This window comes from Eumetopias jubatus, unplaced genomic scaffold, assembly GCF_037043125.1.
Source record: "Eumetopias jubatus isolate StellerSeaLion01/CBP00866 unplaced genomic scaffold, mEumJub1_p1.0 scaffold_15, whole genome shotgun sequence".
In the NCBI taxonomy this organism is placed as follows: Eukaryota; Metazoa; Chordata; class Mammalia; order Carnivora; family Otariidae; genus Eumetopias; species Eumetopias jubatus.
This window is the reverse complement of record NW_028274821.1, coordinates 84,432,368-84,451,518: the sequence shown is the minus strand read 5'-3', so window position 1 is coordinate 84,451,518 and position 19,151 is coordinate 84,432,368. Positions and strand designations below refer to the sequence as shown.

Below are 19,151 nucleotides of genomic sequence, written 5' to 3'. Positions count from 1 at the left end.
AGATTCAGTGAGCTGGTATGAGAGGGGCTCGGCCCGTGGCAGGCGTGCGCTGGGCCCTGCGGCAACACTGCACGCTCTGCAATCTCACCGTCCTCTTTCCTGCCAGAGGCTGACTGGTGGGGCGCTGCCTGGGGTAGGGGAACCTTTCCCAGAGTGGGCAGTCAGGCTGGGGGCAGAGATTCGGCCTGGGCGGGTGTGAACCCAGCCCTGCACCTTCCTGTTGGCTGCTCTGCTGCCAGCCTGCCGCAGCCCTGCTTTGGAGAAGCCCTCCCTGCCTGCCAGCACCAGGCGCCCGTCACCAGGGTGGTGAGGCTCTTGTGTGTCTGAGCCTCCTCCAGATGTGGCGGTTCAGACGAGTCGGGCACACAGGAGTCGCTTGGGGCATCGGGCTCCAAGATGACAAAGCTGTCAAGGGTCCAGTCCGGGGGGAAGGAGCCAGATCGTCCCACCTGCAGGGGAGGGGTGGGGCACACCTTGAGAAGGTGCTGCTGCTGAGTGTGGTGGGGACCGATGGCTGAGCGGAAATGAGGCCAGCCGTTTGCTGCACGAACTCCTGGATTTCTGCAGAACTCGGACGTCGCCCACTATTTCCTGCTTCCTGCTCCCTGTTTGAGCACCAGTGCCCATTTGAGGGGCTGATTTTCAAGGAGCACGTGGTCACGGGATAGCTAACAGCCTTCTGTTAGTCCGCGCCAGATTGACAGAAATAATGTCCCAGCTGGGGAAAGACCAGAGGAACAGTTGGATTTGTACTGCTGTTTGATGATATTGTAATTCCTGGCCCCAGTGCGAGAATTAGCAGCTCAGATGTGGCTCTTACAGACTGCTTGTGCTCAGAGAAACCACTGTCAAGAGTCACTCCGAGAGAAGGTGTGGGGCGTGACCTGGTGGGGACCCACTGCACCGCCGCAGGGAGCAGCTAACCCTTCTCAAGGCTCAAGAGTGTAGTTTAGAGTGACAAGCCCAGAGTCCGGCTTCGGGTCATTTTTATACTGTTTTTGCTTCCACATGTTTTTAATGTTTAAGGTAACAATTAAGTCGTCCTTGTTTCTACACAAGAGAAGGGTGATGACAGCCTAACGAAAGGGTCCACTTCCTGCTGATACTGAAGGATGCTTTTGGGGAGTTGAAGCTCGAAGGCAAATGACCAAGTGCTTTCCAGCATCTTCTGGGGAGGGTGAGGTGGAGAAGGAAATGTGAGGGCCCATTAAGTGCCAGGTGCTCTATCTGAGTGCTTTTAGGGTGCACATCTACCAGGTGTCCCTATTTTGTAGCTCTGCAGCACTGGGGAGAGTGAGCCTTGGGGCAGTTGAGTCCCCCCAAGGTTACAGAGCTGGGAATCAGGAGAGCCAGGCTCTGAGTCCAGTCCTGCTTGCTGCCTTGCCTGAGTACTTGTCCCTCTCTCCAGGCCTCTGTTGGGCCCCTTGAGGGGATCCTAACTCTGCTTTTTTCTCCCACTAGGTTTGGCCGGTACAGGTGTGAGAAAGGGACCACTGCAGTCCTCACTGAAAAAGTCACCACCCTGGAAATCGAGGTGCTGGAAGAAACAGTTCAAACAATGGACACTTCCTGAATGGTGTCCGTGGAGTACCTGGGCTTTGAGCAGGATGGGAATCACCCTCATGGGCTGATTAGTGCTCTACGAGATGGGGGGTGGGGAGCAGTGGCGGCTCCCCCATAAGACCTTCATTTGGCGCAGTGTCTGCTGAATGAGACCCAATAAAAAAATGAAAATCGGATTGAATGGCTGAGGTCTGGAGGTTGTGTGGTTCTTTGGCCAGTAAGGCTCATTGACCTGCCCCTCCCCCCCTTCAGGATATTAATCCGTCCCCCAGTGCCCGTCTGCATTCACACAGGTGTTAAGAGCAACGTAACCCTCCTCCTAAAAGCAGGTGAGGCCTCATCTGTCACGGAAGTCAGATGAACCTTTCTACCCACCCCTTGTGCTAACTTTTTCTCTGTGTTTGGGGTGGTCCCAGGTTTTCTTGTTTTGTTTTGCTTTTTTAGAGTGAAGGCAGCGCAGCCTTTTACCTCAGCAGCCAAGTAGGAAACAAGTAGAGACATCAGTTCTGAATACCAAGAAAAAACAGGTAGGTGGACAGTTGGCTTCGCCATACCTGCATAAAACTGGGTGAACTGCTCGTTGGCCAGTTTCACAGAAGTCGCAGGAATGCTTTGGGGCTTTACTGTTTGTGGTAATTAGGATACCATCATTTCACAAGCACTCAGGCCTGGTGAATGGCTGAAATTTCACGCCTCCAGAGGGTCCTGGTGAGCAGAGTTGCTCTCATGGTGTTGAACATGAGTGGCGTGCCGAGAGCAAGTTCATCCACGTCTGTGGCTGATTCTGCCACGGGTGACACAATAGAGGCTCTGAGAGCCGTAAGCAGAATATGTGCAAAAAAATCTGTGTGGAATCAGAAAAACTTCTAGCGGCAAGTGCTAGGCAGGAGATAGGGCCTTGACTCTCCCCCAGAGATAGCATGGCTGGGGTACATGGGAAAGAGTCCCAGCACCATGATCTTCCAGACTGAACCCACTCTTGGGGCAGCTGCCCTTGTTAAATTGCAAGGAGTAGGGTAGGGAGAACAATGGAATTATTTAGGGCAGTGTCCTGGCCGACGATTATCAAAATTATCTGGGGAGCTTAAAAAAATTCCAAGATTACTCAGAATGTCTGGGGCCTGAGAAATTGTGCTTTTAAAGGTGACTGGGGAAATTGTGCTCTCACATGAAGCTGTTTTTAGAGTTATCTGTGAATTATACTCGCTCACTCACAGAAGTGACCCCTCTTACCCCATTTTATTTCAAACATGGAGAACAAGTACAAAGCAAAGATTGCATCTGAAGAAAATGTCTCAAACCCGACAGGGTTACAGTAGAACAGAGTTCACACGTGGAAACAGAGCAGGGGCCCAGCCCAAGTCCTTTATCCCCAGGGAGGCCTGGGCCCCTGGTCAGCAAGTTGGCAGCAATCAGAGCACCTGACCGGAACGCTGACTGACTGGGCGGGCATGTCTCTATCTGGAGGGCTGAACTGTCACCAAGTCGATGGGTGACAACTTAGACCATTTGAGGATTAACTTGAGTAGAAAAGCAGAATTCAAACTATTTCCTTCAGAGCTTGAGTTTTCCTTAAGTTCACATTTATAAATTAGTCTTCACAGTTAATCCTATTTGGGAACAAGAAATAAATGAACATAGTTCTGGTTTCGTATGCATATAATGTAGTTGTACGTTAATTCTTGACTTACGTGGTCCATGGACTTCAGTTTTGTGAAGGGGTGGGTGAGTGGCTACCATTTTTGGATCATCTGCAATGTGCTAGGTCACTTGCCTATTTCCAATTCTGCCAGCAAGGCTGAAGGTAGATACTCTTAGTCCCATTTTACAGATGAGGAAACTAAGGCTCAGAGAGGCTGAGAGAGTCGCCTAGGGTCATGGTAGGCAGTTGCAGAACCAGAACTTGTACAGAGGATGGCCTGAGGGCATGGTTTATATTTCTGTTTTTGGTATCCTGTGCTTCCTTCCCACAGAGGAGAATGCCTAACACTGACTGTTAAATGAACTGCCGGCCTTCCAGCAGGTGGTGGAGGGAGGGCCTGAGATGCCTGGGACGGAGCAGGTGCTCGGGAGGGGAGGGCTGAGCGGGACTGCACAGAAAACACCCCTGGCTCACGAAACACCGGTTGCCTTCTGAAACTCTGTGCCAGATGCTGGGTTCTCCTCGTCATTCATCACGTTATAAACATACATAAAAATATTAGGAAAATCTCCACTCTACTTAAAAAAAATTATTTCCATTTTATCCTTTTACAACAGAGCAAGCACACAGCTTGATTTTTTTGAAAAGATTCTAAGAGCTAAACTGAACTTGCTATAACCAATTTGAAAGGCTCACGACAAGTCACACAGTCTCCTGTAATTCTCCTGTTCTTATAAACCTGACAGGTCACTGAAGGAATTATCCTAAAGATTCACATTACAATCCAGATATAAGGGGTATGTCGGTGGCTCGCCGAACCGCTCACCCTTGGTAACAAGCCAGCTGAGACTGTCCACAAACAGTTTAAAGAAAGGACTTTCGAATGTGACCACCAGTGACCCTGTGACCAGTGCCCCTCCCCCTGCATTCAGCACCTGCTGTGAAGCCCGGGGTACCCTCTGGGGAACCCGCCAAACCCTCTTGTCTTAGTTGATGATCTAGGCTACCAGGCGGCCACTTCGGAGAGAAGACTCAAGTAAGGCAAAGTGGTGCGGCTCTGAGAAGGCGTGCTGCGTCCACGTTCAGGTGCTGGAAGTCCACACGTGCATCTGTTTGGCAACCTGGTGCACATATCCGATGTCGGGTCTCTGGTTGGGGTCGGGGTAGATGCACATGCTGACCAGTTCTCGTAACTGTAAGGGCGAGAACGGCATGTTATTTTTCAGGAGACAGCCTCGTGGAGGCCCCGCGCCCGCGCTTGGCCTGCACAAACTCAGCCCTCACAGCTACCGAGGGGGGCGCGGCACGCAGGTGAGCGACGGGTGGGCAGTCACAGTTGGCACCAGTGCTAGGCTGGTGTGGCCCCAAGGCCACACCGTGAGACCCTGTTGTGTGGCTCTGTCCAAACAGTTGTGAACTTCCAGCTGCCCACACGTGTGTGTGTGTGCGCACGCGCACTGTCAGTCATGCAGATACCCAAACCAGAGGACAAAACTCAAGGCGAGGGCTTATTGATCATAATAAATGCATTAACATGCAGCAGGGCTGCAGTCTGCCCACCCCCTGGCCTCTTTATTGTGCGCATGAAAGACGGAGCTTTTAATTATACAGACACTGAAGGCTGCTCCCGCCTCGGGCTGGGGGAGGGGCGCCTTGAGCCTCTGATCGCCTCCGTTCTTCTGATAGCCAGAGTGCCAATTATTTTAATGGTAATTAAAATAATGACCTTAAAAAGCCTACATCTTCACTTGCATCACTGGGCTCACTGCAATTTTTTCATTTAAGTACCTGGTGCTGGAGGGGCTGGCTGGCCCTGCAGGGTTGGGGGGGTGGGCAGCAGCAGAGAGAGGGTTGGTCCTGAATGAGAGGGCTCATGTGGACTCGGTGGCCATGCTCAGGGAGTCTGGGGAGGGTGGAGGGGTCAGGTGGGGGCCCTGGGGCTACTGTCCACGCTCCGTGTTTCACACCTGAGGTGCTTCAGGCTGCAAATGAGGTTTCCCTGGGTCAGGCATTGTGAGCTTCCCTCCAACCTGTGTGCTGCCTTTTTGGGATTCCACTGCTTTATAAGCACTGGGAAGCCCCTGGACAGGCAGCTGCCGCTGGGCCTGTGGCTGGCCTGAACACTCCTGGAGTCTTGAGGTTGCCCGTGATGAGATGATAATACTTCTGGAACCTTACAGTATTCAGGGGAAGGCAGTTGGACAAGTTCATGTACCCAAGAAAAATGGATGAAGGTAAAGTCATTGTGACTCCCAATTACTCAGTGAGTAGACTGCGCAGTTGGCAGTAAGAGGATGTCTGAAAACTTCGGAAACCAAGAGAAAAACAATAAAGTGTCTTTTATACCCCTTTCTAAGAGGTGATGTAAACTTCAAAAGTGAGGTGTGCTGAGCAACTCCAGTGCTAAGAAGCACCTCTCACTTCCTAACACACAGCCTAGAAACGCTGAACGTAACTGGTGAAAGCCGGATGCTCTGGGGAGTACGAGGTCACAGAGTTGGAGTGACTGACGAGAGAGAAGGGGGCTGAGGGCTTTATGCAGATTCATTTCATTTCAGCTTCTATTAGGCAGAGATTACAGTTGCCATTTATAGGTAGGAAACGGGCACAGAGAAGTTTTGATTTGCTCCAAGTTCCAAGTCTGTGCTGCTTGTAAATAGTAACAGATTTTCAAATTTAAAAAGGTGAAAAAGAAAAACTAAATGCAGCAATTAAGTGGTTAAGAAATCTATTAGCTTGACCTTTCCTGCCAACTTCCACTCCAGAGCATAAGTACTTCCTTTGAGGAGACATAGAAGAACTTTGTAAGCCGCTGAGGCAAAAGCCATGACAGAGCGTGCCCTGATCAACCCTCTAGGAATGTGTCCTCCCGACCCTCACTCTCCGTCCTCTGGGAGTCTGCAAAGCCAGTGAGCGTGGCGGTAAGTATGAAGGCTGCCAAGAGAAGGGTGGCTGATGACCCTTTTGGTTGGCCTGGCTGGACACAGCGTGAGGACACACTGGGAGACCCGGTCTCTGCAGCCCAAGCCCCTGGTGGACAACGGCTGCTCCTTCCAGAGCCTTCAGAGTCTTCAGGATTGGGACTGCTGCAAGCTGCACAGGGGCGCCTCAGCGCAGCTGGACCACTGGCTACTGAGGTGTGCCATCAAGAAACAGGATAGCACAGGGGCTGGGTGCAGGATCTCTGGGTTCAAATCCTGCCTTCGCCACTTGTGAGTTACGTGACTTTGGGCAAGTTACGTTAACGTATCTGTGTGTCAGTTTCCTTGGTAAAATGGAGGTAAGGGAGGACTCAATGGTGGGTCACAAATGTGCGCTGTTAGCCTGCCACAGTAGCCTGTGGTCCTGCAGGGTGGGCCCAGGGAGGTCTCGGAGTCCCCTCCACATCCTCTAGGGTGGCCCTTGACAGAACACTGATGGTTGGCACAGAGCATTTACTCGGAGCCATGCCCTTTGTTACAGCTGGTGGCTTCTTTTGGTGGCCTTGGGGTCAATGTCAGCCTGGTGCTAAGCTGAGCATGTCACATGCATGACCTAATCCTTACACTGACCCTGGGAGGCAGCCTCTAGGATTATCCCCATGTTATTACAGATGAGGAGACTGAGGCTCCGAAAAGTTCACTGACTCACCCAAGAACAGGGAAGGGATTATATTAAATGTACACATCTGTCTGCACCCTTAGTCATGCTGTGTGGTAAACCCGTCATTTCGTCTGCGCATTTTATTCACAGAGGTGAAATATTAGCCCTATTTTCCAGAAGACGGCACTGAGGAAGACACAGCTCATTCCTGGCACGGACCCAATGCCAGACATGTCCGTCTGTGTCCAGAACCCTTGCACCCAGAGCAGAATGTTGCAAGTAAGAGCCCAAGGTGTGACTTAGGTCCGGGACAGCAAGGAGCCCAGTCCGCTTGCCGGGGTTTCCTGTCACAGGATCAAGTGGCAGCCGGCTGGGGGTGGGGCAAGCCAAGGCCCCGCCACCTCCTGCCTCCCCGTCTGCCACCACATGGGGCCCTTGTCTGGGACCTGCAGTGGCTGGCCTCACACTCAAGCACCGGGTTGGGAGCCAAAGGGGCAGAAGTGAGCCAACGGGGCCTCACTGACCAGCTTCTGCTGGCTTCTGGGCCAGTGGGCGGGACACGTCCTGCCGCTGGGGGCCCACGCTGGTGTCTGAGACCTCTTCAGTAACATTCATCTACTTCCCTCCCCCCCTGAACCCTGGGTCACTTTCCCACAAATCTTCCCTTCTCCACCCAGTTAAGCACACCCAAGTTCAAGCCCACAGCCATGGCATTTTGGAAATGTCTCTCCTCTCAAGCCAATGCCGGCCATTAAGCTCCCCAGGCCTGGGGGCGGCAAACTCACCTTCTCAGAGTAATGTTCTCCAGGGAGAGGTGGGTAGTCACATTGCTCTATCTTCTGGCAGAGGGAGAAGAGATTCATTTTATCTCCATAGAAGGGGCTCTGGAGAGCTGCCATCTGCAAGGGAAGGGGGGATGAGAAACATGAGTCTGCAGCCTTGAGGTCCAGGGGCAAAAGGGACCACTCCAGATTGGGGTGGTGTCCTTCTCTGGTCCTTGGTGGAGACTGTCCAGCAGGATTTCCTGAAAACCCTGTGGGAGCTGGGATACAGCACAGTAGCAGTTTTAACATGATTTTTGTCCTAAAAGCGAATTAAATGACAACGAGGCTTCAGTGACAAAACTTTAAAGGCAACGGGGGGCGGGGGTGGGAGCTGAATACGGAGGGCCAGCCGCGTGCAGGCACACCCACCTCACGCCCCAGCCCTCCGGGACGGATTCTGGTCGTGTGCACACAGCAGATGGGGGAACAGGCTCTGCTCACTGGGACTCGTGCCTGGGCCCAGCAAGCTCTCTGTGGTGCATTGTCTTAGATTTCTAAGAAGCAATTCCGAAGGCACCCATGGGAGGGTGTCTAAGTAATGCACCGAGGAAATTACTTACCCAAGGACTAGCATTTTGAGGGGTGGGGTGGGGAGGTGAGGCCTTTCATTTTTGCTTTTCATTCTGGCTGTTGTCACTAGCCCATCACAGAGCTGCTGTCTGAGGGCCTGGAGTTCGGGGCAGCAGCTCGGGCTCTCTGTAGAAACCGGATGCCCAGACGTCAGGGAGGGGGCCTGAAGCTCCGGGGCTGAGGAGCAGCACGTGTGTGGTGCTGCAGCCTGCCTGAATCCCACTTCTGCACTCTCTTGCTGTGTGTCTGGCCTCGGCTGTGTTAGTCTGAAAGACGGAAAAGGTTCCACCTGCAGTGCTCTGGGCTCGGCCGGCACGGGAGGCGCCACAAGCCGGGCTGTCACCACCCCGATGAGGCCAGTGGCGCTGGCTCTACCCGGGGGCACTGGGAAGCGAGAGGACTGTGATGGTGGTTGGGCGAGGCGGGGAGGGTCTCCCCCAGTCGGGGAGCTGCCGGGATTCCCCTTTCTGGAGGGTATCTGGACTCCCCGGCCCATCCCTCAGGGCACTGCTCGGAGGTTCACGGGAGCTCGGGGCAGCTGCGTCCGGCGGGCTGAGCCTCGGGCAGGCTGCGCCGCAGCCCAGCACAGTGCCCGCCGGCCCCATCTGCTGATTAATCCGTAATGGCATTCAAGTGCTGCTTGTCACTCCCGCTCACTGTTGTCTGCCGCCAAGACGGCCCAACGCCCCCTGCTAATGAAGTGCCGTCGGGTAATTGCGCCTGGCTGTCTGTTTGGCCTCGGTTCCCTTCGAGGAGCCAGGCTGCCAAGGCCACTCCACACACACTGCTTGTCCAGGGCTCCCGGGCTACCTGAGCAATCCCCACTTGTCCTCGGGCCCCGGAGGGCAGGCCAGTGAGCCCTAACGCAGGGCAGGGAGAAAGCCATGGGTGTTGGGTCTGCGGATGACCCTGGCTTTAGTGTTCCCGGTCTGTCCCTGTCCTCTGTTCGCCCCTGTGGACAGGTCTGGTGGCCCCAGGAGCAGGGCCTGTCTCCGTCAGGAGGGCCCAGGGAGCTTCCGAGCCCAGGTGGCGTCCATGGGTTTACAGAAGGCCTTTGGGGAGACAGCACGGTGTGGCCTGGAGACTGGTTTCCTCTGGCCCCGGCCCAGGAGTCCACCCGGGGAAGCACCTGCGGGCCCAGGCGCCTGCGCCATGCCGAGTGCTTTCAGGGGGGCGTTCGGTGCCAGCTTCACCGCTCCTCCTCGCCTCTCCTCCTGTGACTAGGGGCGCCAAGCCCCTGGAGGAGGGCTGCGGCGAGTGACCTGGCACTTGGCCGGGAAGGAGGAGCTTGTGGAGGCCATGCCCACCGCGGGCTCCGCCAGCCTGACCGGGGCGGGGGGTGGGGGGGAGGGGGCGGCTCAACCGAGTGTGCAAAATGGCATTGCTCGGGTGATGCATTTCCAGTAGTTAAAATGAGAGCCTTGGGTGCAAAGGGTTAATTGGGCAGTTTCAAAAGGACATCTGTTGCCACAGCAGAGAGCAGCTGAGGCTCTGGGGCGGTCACTTGGGGTGAGCTGGGTGCCCTCCGAGTCGTGGCTGGATGATTAAGATGGATTTTCCTGGAAAGTGTTTCTGTTCACAGTAGAAAGAACATTTAAAATGTTGGCCCACTGACACAGGTTCTGGTTTTTCATGTGTTGGACCTGGGAGACTGGCTAATCCTTTTAACAAGCCGTTCTGATTTACACAAACCTTGCTCTTTAGGGTTCCAAAAGGGCTCCAGAAAACGGTGGGGGGTGAGCCCCAAGCCAGCATCTCCTTCAGAGCATCCCTCCCTCCCTTGCGGGACGCTCCCACACTGTCCTGAACAGGGTCAGCAGAGGGCTTCCTGCCAATAGTACCTTCTCCATCCACGAAAGCAGATTCCAGCTTCTGGCCTTCCACCCAGATCAGGGCACTGGGTTGTGAAGGAACCTCTGGGGCTGCTCGAGGTGCTGGGATTAGAACAATTACCCTGAATGCGGAGATCCTGGCACCGGCGACCAGGCGACCACCCACTTCTGCCTGGTCGATGTGGCGGCGAACTCGCCATTTGGGGCTGATCCCGTTGGCCTTGTCAGAGCTGCAAGAGCCGTGGCGCTCAGCCCCGCTCCTCAGATGCAGAACTTTTCCTCTCTGGCATTATGGGGATGACACACAGCCAGGAAGTGGGAGAGTGTGGCCACTCACCCCCGCCGGGAGGGCTCAGAAAAACTGGTGTGTGATCTGAGATGTCAGAGGGAGAAGGGGACTCTGACTTCAGAGGTGACAGCAACTGCCTTTGACTCCTGCCCTGTCAGGGCCTCAGACACTCATCTTGTCACCTAGTATCTCCTGAGCACATCCTGGAGTGAAGGCTGCACCCAGAGGCCAGTCACCAGTAGTCTGCAGCCCTGTTCCCCCACAAGCCAAAGGGCACCCAGACTCTTCTCTGGGTCCAGCCAGAATTCCAAACAGGATTCTGTACAAGGGGCAGGTGATCCTTAGTCTGGTTCCCCTGCTGCTTTCTTGCTGGCTCTCAGTCTCCCGAGGCTGCTGTGGAAGGTCACCTGCCGAGGATCCTGGGGCTGGCATTGGATGAGCCAGTTCCTTCAGCTTTGTGCTCAGAGCTGAGCTCACGTGTAAATAAATAAATTCTGTCGAGCCCGCGCTGTGGGCCGGGCGCCTCTGCAGGGCGTGCTGGGTAATGAAAACAAAGCCCCGGGCCTTCTAACACTGGTGTCTCCGCTGGAGGCTCCTGCTACCGGAGGGGCGGGGGGGCACTGTAGTCACTTGGGGCTCCTCACGGCCTGGCTTTCATCTCCCAGGGGCTCTGGGCCGAGGCCCACGGTCCCCTTCTCCACCGCAGTCGCACTTACCCCAGTGTGGAGTCCTGCCCTGCGGCTGCCCAGGGCCTAGCTCTTGTCCACAGGGGAGTGGGACCTGCCAGGCAGCCTGGGGACCAGTGCCCATCTTGGTCACTGCCTTGCTTTGTGACCCTGGGGAGTCTCTCCACCTCCCTGAGCCGGTTTCCTCCCTTATAACGAGGCTGGGACTGGCCTCGTGTGATTCTCGTGATTCACCCCAACGTCCAGGGCAGTGCCGCTCCCAGCTGCTGAGCCGTCTGGCCTGTTCCTCCTCATGCTGACCTCTTCGAGACAGGTCCCAGCGGGCGCCGCCCCCCAGGGGCACGAGCCAGGTGAAGTGCTTTGTGGCAGCTCCTCACTAGCCATGGGTCAACATCAGCATCTCCAGGTGAGCTCAGGAGGTCCTCAGTGGATGCCTGGCTGCCCAGGTGATAGGGGGTATGGTGGGCTGAAGAAAGGCCCCCAGAGATGCCAGCATCTTCATCCGTGACGCCTGTGAATGTGTTACCTTCAATGGCAAAAAGGATTCAGCAGGTGTGATCCATTTAAGGACCCCTGGTGGGAAACAATTCTGGGTGGTCCAGGTGGGTCTTAAATGTAATCGCAAGTGTCCCTGTAAGAGGGAGGCCAAGGGGCCTGACTACGCGAGAGCAGGACGTGTGTTCCGAGTGGTGTGAGGAGGGTGTCACGAGCCTCTCCATTTTCCACGGAAGAGGCCCCGAAGTGGATTCTCCCTAGGACCTGCAGAAGGAACCAGCCCCACCAAGGCCTTGCCTTTTGTCTGCTGAAATGGATTCTGGACTTCTGGCCCTCAGAACCGTAAGCGAATAATTTTATGTTGTACAAAGCAGTCAACTTTGTGATAACCTGTTAGAGCAGCCAGAGGAGACACAGGGGGCTTCTGAGACTTCAGGCCCAGGCCAGGGCTCGGGGAAGGGCAGGCCTGTGCACAGGGGGCAGGTTTTCTCTGGCTCCGCGCCGTCACTTCAGGCCACCCTGGCTCAGATGGGTCCCCCCCCCCCGGGCTGCACTGAATCGGCGGAGGTGGTCTGGAGGGGGTGTGTGGGTGGGGAGCCTCTGTGACAGCTCTTCAGGCTGGCAGCGCTTCTGGAACACACCACAGGCTGTGTAGCGGGAGCTCCAGTCGTGTCTGCGGGATGCTTCCTCCCAATTACTAAGCCCTGGGCCCAGATGCATCTCCCTCCCTGTCTGCTGGGGAAACATCCGCTCCCCGCAGGGCTGGGGCAGCGGGGAGAGGGGTGGTGGCCCGCCACAGAGCCCCTGCTGCCTGACATCCTCTGAGGGCCACGCGAGCCCTCTTCTGTGGGAGGCCCAGGGCCTCGGGTGGTGATCCGTGCCCACTGGCCCCGAGGACGACCGTGCCCGAAGGACCTGACGGATTTCACCGACTTCCCACGGCCAGGACGTCCCTCCCTGGCTGCGAGCCGCAGGGCCCCACACGCTGCCAACAAATATATCAGCTTGGCTGAACCAGAGCCTGATGCTCGGAAGCCACGAGCGCAGACACTGCCTGGTTGAGACACGTGCTTGGTGCCACAGACGAGATGCAGAGGATGGCCTCCCCGGGACCGTCGAACCGGGCACTGCGGGCCCCAGGCGGGCATCTGCCTCCGGGAGCTGAGACAAAGGCTCGGGCAGGGAGCAGGGTGGCTCTGTGCCACAGGCTTGGCACGAGCACGGAGAGCTAGCTGCCATCCTCTGGCCCCCGGGAGGGGAGCAAAGCCACCCGTCACACGCAGGTCTCACACCCTACAAGGCCCGCGTGTCTGTGTTTGGAGATCCTCAGGGTTCACCCGGGCAGGAAGCGGCTTCCGGAAACCGCAAACCCGGAATGGAAAAATAAGATGAACCAGCCATCTGGCCCGGAGACAACATCCAGGAGGACAGGAGGACAGAGCCGAGTCCTCCACAGAAAAGGAGACCAAGGTGCATTTCGGCTTCCCGCTGGCCAGAGCAAAAAGGGAAATGGGGCCGGTTGTAGGGGCCTCGCTGCCAGAGGTAGGCGGCAGATACCCGGCAGCCAGGGGGTAGTGGCTGGGTGTCAGTGACCTGCTTGCCATTGTCGGAGGGCCTTCTCTGAGCCAGACTCCGCTCGTGTTTGTGCGCACTGGGGCAAGGGAAGCTCCCGGAGGGAGATGCTGACTGGCCCCCAGGGCCTTTTATGGGGTGAGGGAGGAAGCGGAGCCTTGAACTCAGGTCCTTCCGACCAAAGTGGGCCCGCACTCACCCGAATTACTGCAGCCGTGCGAGTTAGCTGTGTGCTTGCGTGTGCACACAGTGCGATTCAAAATCGCACCCACCCCCTAACCCCTGCCACGCTGAGGGCATCTGCTTGGGCCTGGGGAGACCAGGAGCGGCATTCCCTCCCCTTGAGGACTGACACCCAGGTGGACGGTGCCCAGGTAGTAGGGGGATGGAATCCCCTCCTCAGACCCCAGGCCTGGGCAGGTGGGCAGGGCTGTTGAAGCTGGAGCACTGAGCCTGGGGAGGGCTGGGGTGGCGTATGACCTGGGCTTGGCTTTGTCACTGGCCTTAGCAGCCCTGGTGGCCGTGGTGTTCACCTGGACTTGGAGAGACAGCTGGAGAGACCCCGAAGTCATTGATTCATCTTGGGTGACAGACCCCAGTACCAGAGCTTCTGTGTGACTCTGGAGGTTTGCCCACCTGGTTTTAATTCCTTCTCAGCAAAACGAAACCAAACCAGCCCTCTGGGGCCGTTACAAATGTGCAGCCACGTGGGACACCGACTACAAGCAGGTTTCTTTCCTGTCATCCTTGCTGAGAACGTGCTGACTTTCATCTCTTTTCTCTTGTTGCCAAAGATGCTGATTTCCCTCCAGATTCCCTCCCGCACCCACTGTCCTTCCCTAGCTCATCACCTACCCCCACCACTCCGCACTCCCAAACCCCACACCAGCCGGTCCGTGCAGAGAGAGAGGGACAGGGGAAGGAGACACAACGCAGCCCTCTTCCACCCGAGGGGGCCAGGAACCGCCCCGCACTCCCCGACCCACTGCGGCCACCAGCTGGGCACCGCCTCAGCCTGGCTGCCCCCGTTTGGTGGCCATTCAAAGAATTCCTCCCACAACAGATGTCCTGCGGGGTCCCAGAAAGCAGGTCTGCGCCCCATCTCTTGACTGTCAGGGCCTGACTCACTTCAAGATGACAGTGGGGGCCGTCCACACTGCTAACCTCCAGGAGAAGGGGGTCCCAGCCACAGATGCCACCTGGCTTCCTCTGTGATCACTAGGCCACTTCTTTAAAATGAAATGTCTGCTCTTACTCACAACAGAGATGCTGCGAACTTTAAACCTTGCAAAGGGATCCATTTTGACCTCAAAGGCTCACACAGTAATGCAGGGGGCGGGGGACATACCACCAAAGACCCTGGCCACAGGAGCCACCGCGGGCCCTATGTGGGTCGGCAGTGGGCAGCTTATTCCTTCAGTTTATACCCGAGGACTGTGAGCTCCATTCCCAGAGTCCACAGTCCCAAGGAAGCAAAGAAGCCGGTCTCTGTGACCCCCAAACGCCCCCCGGGGGGGGCGGGCCTTGGCACTATCTTGGGCATCGCTGCCCTAACAGTTGGGCCACGTCAGCTTGAGAATAAGTCTCTTTAGCTTATCTGCTCCAAACCAGACCCCACACGTGCTCAAGTCAGCTCCAGGGAAAGCAGAAAAATAATCAAGATTCCAATTTTAAAAGCAAACTGCGCTTGGTGTCTCATGGCCCTCGGAGGATTTTTCAAAGCCTTTCATGTCTGTTCTTCCATTTATCCAGACGGGGACGGTGTGGGATGGGGACTATTCCCATTTTACAGACGGGGAGGCAGGCTCAGCAAGGTGGGCAGAATCCCAGAGCTGTCCAGAACTAGGTGGTCCAGGCCAGGGTGCTGGAGGTTGGGGCCGCCAGCTCAAAGATACTGGAGGGCTCAGGCCTCCCTCCCTCCCCTGGCGGCTGCAGCAGTGTCATAGCTTAGGAATGGCTTGTGCTCCCAGACCTCCGGGGGGCCGGTCACAACATGCTCCTGTCGTCGCCTGTCTGAGCCTGCCAAGACTTAGAAATATGCCCGTCCCTCCATCCAGACTGGCCAGAAATGGCCATCTGATGGCTCCATTTCACAGCTCAGGGGAGGGGACAGTGGTCTTTAGTGAGGCCCGTGTGGCTGAGCCTGGAAGAGCGCGGACACCCTCTGTGAGGAGCGTGTCAGAAGCACGGGCCAGAGCTGACTCCTCCGTCCCCAGGGCCCTGCATGAGGCCTGACGTACGGGTGAATGACCAACAGTGGACGAGAGCACCCTGGTTAGCAGGGAAACTGGGGCAGCCAGACCCCCTGTCTGTGCCCCCTCCGTCATGCAGGCGGACTGGACCCTGTTTCTCATCCGTCTCCCTTTGCAGATCGGAGCTGCCCACGAGTGACACAGGACCCAGTCTGCCACCGGCCACGCCTCTAACAAGCTCCTCCAGCCCGACGTTAATCAGGCAGACATTGGGCCGAGCGGGGTGAAGGCCAGGACCCAGATGGAGCTGGTGCCACAGGTGGCTGGGCGTCGCCCATTCCCGCGGTCCCACCTGGAGCTGGTGGGGTGAGTCCCATCCGGGCTGGGCCCCTGCCAAGCACACCCCGCCGAAAGCCGCTGAGCTGTGGGCCGGACACTCACCTCATACAGCAGGCAGCCCAGAGACCAGATGTCAGACTTGAAGTTGTAGCCGTTCTCGTGGATCCTCTCCGGGGACATGTAGTAAGGCGTCCCCACTGAAACACAGGAGGGGGGTGGGTGGGTGCTTATGCTCTGTGCAGAGAAGGATGTGAGGGGGAGGGGAAGGCATGGGCGTTGGGGAGATCGGGCCTCGGGCTCCCTCTCCTCCTCTCCCCGGCTCAGTCAGAGGAGAGGGCTAGGCCAGACTGGAGCTCCCACACTGGGGAGGGCACGAAAAGCCCCCGGGGACAGGGCCGGCCCCAGACCTGAGACTTGGTCTGGGGGCTGGGCAGCTGGGGATACATGTTTCTGCCAAGTGTCCAGGGGAGTGGGGTGCAGTGGCCAGGCTCTGGGAAGCAAATGATCAACTGTCCTTCCAGGTGGGTGCTTGAATCCTAGAAGAGTCCAGATAAGGCTCTCAACAGTGGAAAAAAACCAAGCCCTGTTAACGCTGAGCGAAGCGCATCACATGTGTTAGCTCATCCGTGTTCCTAACAGTCCCCCAGCGAGGCATACCCCCCCCCCTTTACAGATGGGGAAACGGAGGCTCAGGAAAGCGGCAGGACTGAGGTTCAAAACCAGATCTTTGGGCTCGAGAGAGTGAGCTCTTAGCCGCCACCGACCGGCATGTCCAGACTTGGGGTTAGCCAAGATTTCTTACATCAAACCAAGGACAGAAAAGATAGTAACCATAAACGAAAAGACTGATATATTGGGGCTTCATTAAAATTAGGAACTTTAGTTTCCCAAAAGACCCGTTCAGAGAATCGAGAGGCAAGCCACAGGCTGGGAGAAAGTAGTCTCCATACATATGCCCAACAATGGCCCCAAACTCAAGATAGACTTTAAAACTTCTGTAAATCATTAAGTAAAAGACAGCTTTTCCACCTGGGCTGCCGACATGCCATCCAGACAGAGGAAGACCCAGAAACTTCAAGGCCACGTGAGTCACGGCCACGGCCACATCGGCAAGCACCGGAAGCACTCAGGAGGCCGGGGTAATGCTGGTGGCATGCATCACCACAGGATCAACTTCGACAAATATCACCCAGGTTACTTTGGAAAAGCTGGTATGAGACGTTACCACTTAAAGAGGAACCAGAGCTTCTGCCCAACCGTCAACCTTGATAAACTGTGGACCTTGGTCAGTGAGCAGACACGGGTAAATGCCGCCAAAAACAAGACTGGAGCTGCTCCTATCATTGATGTGGTGCGATCGGGCTACTACAAAGTTTTGGGAAAGGGAAGACTCCCAAAACAGCCTGTCATCGTGAAGGCCAAATTCTTCAGTAGAAGAGCAGAGGAGAAGATTAAAGGTGTTGGGGGTGCCTGCATTCTAGCAGCTTGAAGCCACGTTTGGGGGGTTCATTAAATGCTAACAAGTGCTTTTCTCAAAAAAAAAAAAAAAGACAAACCCAACCCCCCCCCCCCCCGCAAATTTGCAGAAGACTTAAAAGGGCACTTCACAAAAGAGGAATATCCAAGTGGCCAGGAAACACATGAAATGATCTTCTCATTAGTCACCAGGGCAAATTAAAAGCACACTGAGTTACTACCACCCATCCACCTGAATGGTTAAAGTTAAAAAGACTGCTATCAACCAACTCAGGGACGTGTGGAGAAACTGGAACCTTCATGCGTTGCTGATGGGGACAAAAAATGGAACCCCCACCCTGGAAAACCATGCACCACAGCATCTACTACAGCCAAAAACATGGCCGACACCATAACCTGGCAGGTCCGCTCCCAGGGAAATGCGTGAGAAAACCGAGCGCTTCTGTCCATCAAGAGACGTGATCAAGAATGTGCAAAAGGGCTTTACTCATAATAGCCAGAAACTGGAAACAACAGTAGAAGGGGCCTCTTCACACGATGGAATACTACGCAGCAACAAACAAGAACAAACCTCGGATACATGCATGCCACCAAATGGATCCATCTCACAGGCGTGATGCTGAGTGAAAGCCGGGTACGGAAGAGCACACACTATCTGATCCCATTTTTATCAAGAACAGGACGTGTATGTATGTCCCATCTCAGTTAAAAAGCAGAGGGGGCACACTTTTGATGATTTGGAACTATACAGAGAGGAGAGGATTTCCTGAGAGGAGGTGAGCTCCCCATCACCAGAGGCATGCACATTGCAGCAGAGGGGCTGCTTTGGCAGGGCTGAGGAGGGGCCCAGAGTCTGGATTTGTAAACTGATCTGTGGTCTGAGACTCTGAGCTCAGTCTATTTGGAGGATGATTGTTCTGGATACTTTTAGATCAGACTTTGAAGGCTGCTACACAGACAGCATTTTCACCAGCCTGCGGAGACCATACGAATGTGATGGCAGTTGCTGCTGGTCCAGCCAAAGTCAGGAGCCGGAGTCCAGCTCGGCAGAGGCTGAGTCCGAGATGCGGTTTATGACCTAGGAAGGAGGGAGGTCCTGCACCACGAAACGCATGGGCCCCTGGGGGAGAACAGGCCTTTCAGTGAGCTGGGAAACAACAGGCACCCCAAAGCAGGGGCCCAAGTCAGGGTGTTTTAAAAGTACAAAACCCCAACTACCATTTAATGGTGTCACTATTCTTTTAAAAAGAGAAGACAGTTGAACACCAGCATAAGTGGAAAAACTTATAATCTCAAACTCAAGGACAGTCCTTTGCATTGAAAAGTTTAGCTGTTTGAAAGCTTTATTACCTTCCTGTGCGTCTCATCTCATTAGAGACGGGTGGGAAGGGTTTACGGCCAACCTGTAGAGGCTGTGAACGGAGGTGGGAAGGCCTGCTCTGGGCTTGACCTCCCTGGGGCAGGACCTTGTTTACCAAAGGGTCCCAGTGCCCTGCCTAGGACCAGGTCACAGGGGGCACCTTCTAACCACCTACTCACTGAGTCGATGAATCTGTACGCATCTTACCGCTGTTAACACCATTTTCTTGCAGCCTAGCGCACCGTCTACTGAATGTGCTACCCCCAGAGGGACTCCCTGATTGTTGCTCTATGTGGACACCAACCACCCTTTGATGGCAATAATCCCCAACAAGGACGGCAGCCATCACTTAAATACATGCTGGAAGGATGTGTCATCCTATCAGCAGGCTGCTATCCAGCTGAAAGAGCTGTCAGTCAACATATGAATCCATGTGGGATTCTGTAAACAAACTGCACCTTCAAGGAGCAACTCCTTGAATATTCTGGTCATGAGGCAGCAAAATAAACGGGCAAGTATGAAATGGATGACCTGTTACATGGAAACCACAGGATGGAATCCGAACAGCTCTCAGCAGCTCTCGACCACACTGTATGTGACTCTGGTACCCAGGATGCTGCGGATGGAGGTCAGAGGTCCCATCCTCAGCAAGGGACAGCAGTGCCTGCCGCTGGCTACCCTGCACCCCTACCCTCCGGCCCAGCCCCTCGGGACTAGGAGCACAGGCTG

At 55.5% G+C, this 19,151-nt stretch overlaps 2 protein-coding genes and 1 pseudogene across 4 annotated transcripts in view; 2 read left to right on the top strand and 1 right to left on the bottom strand.

Annotated features, from left to right (window-relative positions):
• Nucleotides 1-1,744, top strand: part of PSMB7 (proteasome 20S subunit beta 7) — a 60,536-nt gene extending 58,792 nt beyond the window's left edge. The window contains exon 8 of the mRNA XM_028107729.2: nucleotides 1,462-1,744. Within this exon, the coding sequence (XP_027963530.1) occupies nucleotides 1,462-1,573 (112 nt within the window). The 3' untranslated portion in view covers nucleotides 1,574-1,744. The remainder of the gene's footprint in view (nucleotides 1-1,461) is intronic.
• A 1,039-nt stretch (nucleotides 1,745-2,783) lies between these two features.
• NEK6 (NIMA related kinase 6) overlaps nucleotides 2,784-19,151 on the bottom strand; it is an 84,143-nt gene continuing 67,775 nt past the window's right edge. For all 3 annotated transcript variants that reach the window (XM_028107727.2, XM_028107725.2, XM_028107726.2), the window contains exons 8-10: nucleotides 15,689-15,783; nucleotides 7,573-7,686; nucleotides 2,784-4,398 (exon numbers count right to left, since the gene is read on the bottom strand). In XM_028107727.2, the coding sequence (XP_027963528.1) occupies nucleotides 4,288-4,398; nucleotides 7,573-7,686; nucleotides 15,689-15,783 (320 nt within the window). In that variant the 3' untranslated portion in view covers nucleotides 2,784-4,287. The remainder of the gene's footprint in view (nucleotides 4,399-7,572; nucleotides 7,687-15,688; nucleotides 15,784-19,151) is intronic.
• LOC114212764 (large ribosomal subunit protein uL15 pseudogene) lies at nucleotides 16,481-17,129 on the top strand (annotated as a pseudogene).